The sequence below is a fragment of the Pleurodeles waltl genome, chromosome 5, assembly GCF_031143425.1.
Source record: "Pleurodeles waltl isolate 20211129_DDA chromosome 5, aPleWal1.hap1.20221129, whole genome shotgun sequence".
Lineage (NCBI taxonomy): Eukaryota > Metazoa > Chordata > Amphibia > Caudata > Salamandridae > Pleurodeles > Pleurodeles waltl.
The window spans coordinates 1,859,171,134-1,859,173,836 of NC_090444.1; the positions used below are offsets into that span (position 1 = coordinate 1,859,171,134).

General features: G+C 44.0%; 1 protein-coding gene across 1 annotated transcript in view; it reads right to left on the reverse strand.

The window, feature by feature from the left end:
* LOC138297170 (solute carrier family 22 member 7-like) overlaps nt 1–2,377 on the reverse strand; it is a 182,454-nt gene extending 180,077 nt beyond the window's left edge. Inside the window, exons 1-2 of the mRNA XM_069236663.1 lie at nt 2,264–2,377; nt 1,715–1,788 (exon numbers count right to left, since the gene is read on the reverse strand). Coding sequence (XP_069092764.1) covers nt 1,715–1,788; nt 2,264–2,377 — 188 coding nt within the window. The remainder of the gene's footprint in view (nt 1–1,714; nt 1,789–2,263) is intronic.
* Between the last annotated feature and the right edge of the window lie 326 nt (nt 2,378–2,703).

Here is a 2,703-nt window from a genome sequence, read left to right on the forward strand (position 1 = left end):
CTACACTTGCTCAGTCTATTAACAGATGTCATATCCCATGAAAGTTGCATCATCACATTCCAATGGCAACAAAGCAGATTGCTTAACACTCACATTTGTTACTTTTAACTGTGTCTATTACATTCACAAAGGCAAAAACAACAGATGCACCTACTCCATTAGGCATATCACAAGTTGGTGCATAATAGATTTTATATGCATTTCAACAACACATGTATCAAAAGGTTAATACATACTTTGTGGACATACTCATCTTAGCAATTTTCACAAAGTACACAAAGTTATGTATAGCAATAGGGGCCCAACCAGCACACTGGATTTACCCACAGACAACCCCGGGGACCGTACCATCACGTTCAATACAATGGACACCTGTCATGTGCCTGAAGGCCACATACAGTTCAACTAATTCTGATGATCATCAACCTCACATCACCATTATCAAAATCACAACATGAATATCAGCACTTGAGTAACATGACATCTTTGGAGTAAAGTTACACTGACAAAAACAACCTTGTAAATGATCATTATTGAGACATTTACCCAGAGTGCAGCCAATTGATTGATAACATATACCATTCCAACAACATGTGAATGTAAACAACAAAACCAGCAACAAAATGAAGTTGGTGCAAATTGAGCTCAGCCATTCTAACATCCATCTAAACTCATTCAGCTTAGCTAAAGTAAGTATGCCAAACTTGGATCAGAAATCTTGAAAATGGCAGGAATTACCACTGCACACATGATGTTGGCTAAAACAGTGTATATTGTACCATTTAGGAGTTGTTATGCACTATGTAGCATGCCCACAATACATTGATTATGGGAAAGCAGGCTAACCACTGACCTTCACATTACCATGTACATGGGAGAAAAAGTCTGAACTCACATTTCTATGACATGTCTTGCACTAGGAATGTAGAAATACCACCATGCTATTCATCATTTAGGATGTCCACCCTGATTGTACAACACAGTTTCCAATGTACAGTCCTCACTTAACAATGGGGACACCTCCTCACACATCAGAGTAAGTGTAGACAGTATGCCATGTGAAATTTCTGAATGAGATCACACACTCACATGAACTTTACATCGAGGTCATAATTGGCCTGTTTCCCACCTGTCAGACCCTACATTGCACTTTCAGCCAGATCCAGTAGAAATGGAATGGATAGAGACAGAAGACCTGAACAACGTACCAAGAGGATACCTGGAGTATGAACCAGTAGTTGGTAGGGGTGACACAACAGGTTACATACAAAGCAGTATGACACTGTCACATGTGCATCACCACATGTTACAACACAATATGGCTCACACTGGTGAATTTAATGTCCCTAAACACACTAGAAGCTCCAAATCTATATGTCAATGTCATAAACAGTACACTTAGGTATATATAGTGGGACCATTCGCCGTTAGCACTAACCACATTGTCACTGCTTAAATACTCACACTTTGTACACTTAACTGGCAGAGGGATGTACAAGTGTGTAGTCAGTACTCACTCCCTTGTGGCTGCTGTGCTGTCCTCAACTGGCCATCCAACTCAGGGTAGACCATCGCCAAAATGTGGGCCATTGGGGGGGTCAAGGTCCAACGGGCACCCCTCCATTGTTGAGAGGACATCCCCAGCTGGGCCTCTGTGGTCTTCCGGGCCCAGCATCTCAGGTCCTCGCACTGCTTCCTAACATTGGTGCTCTACTGGCTTTGGACCCTCAGGGTCTGCACATGCTTGGCGATGGCACACCAGAGTCCCTTCTTTTGATGGGCGTTGACCTGCATGGGTGACACGGACAAAAAGAAAAAGTTGTTTCCACATGAACCATCCAACACAAGTGGTCTGAACACTTCAGTCATAGTAAGTTGGCGAACATACCCTTCCTCTCAGTCCAAACTCATTCACAATTTACCATCTGCAGCCAGCCCATGTGTGGATGGACTCTCCCATACAAAATGCATGAACAGTACCTGGTATTAACTAGACACATATGACCAGGCCAAAAGTGATTATCCATAATGTCTCGATGAAAATTTCTCACACCATTATTGTTGTCCATGCTGCAATCTCTGTTGTGTGTTAAGGAAGCTAGAATACACACAAGCTACCATGTATCAGTACTATATTTCTACCTCTGCACATGTACACATTCACATACACCCAGACATTATTGCCCCATCCCTCACTACCTCTCATTTCATGTACACCATCATACACTCTACCTTTCACACACTGGTATATCATCGGACCTACCTGCTCCTCCGGTGCACCATATAGCTGTCCATGCAGGGATAGGACCTCATCTACGAGCTTGTCCAGCTCTTCTGGAGTGAAGGCTGGTGTCCTATCACCTGAAGGACGTGGCATGATAGCTCCCAGAGGCAGTACACAACAACTCAGGTAGTGGAGATCTTGATGGCAGCAGTGTCATGAGTCAAGTGGCCATTACAGCAGAAAATGCCCGTCACATCTGCCACGTACATGACTGCCACCTCCGGCGGACATCGCCATTGGCCCAGGTCCACCAAAGGCTGCAATGTGTTCCAATGGCAATGTGCACTGCAGTTGTGACCGCCTACCGCCATGATGACATCCACCAGCAGAGTTAGGTCACTTCCTCATGTGCAGTACAGTAGGTCAGGCAGCTGCCATTTTGAGCCAATTACATGTATGAAAAAGTTATGGCATCTGCA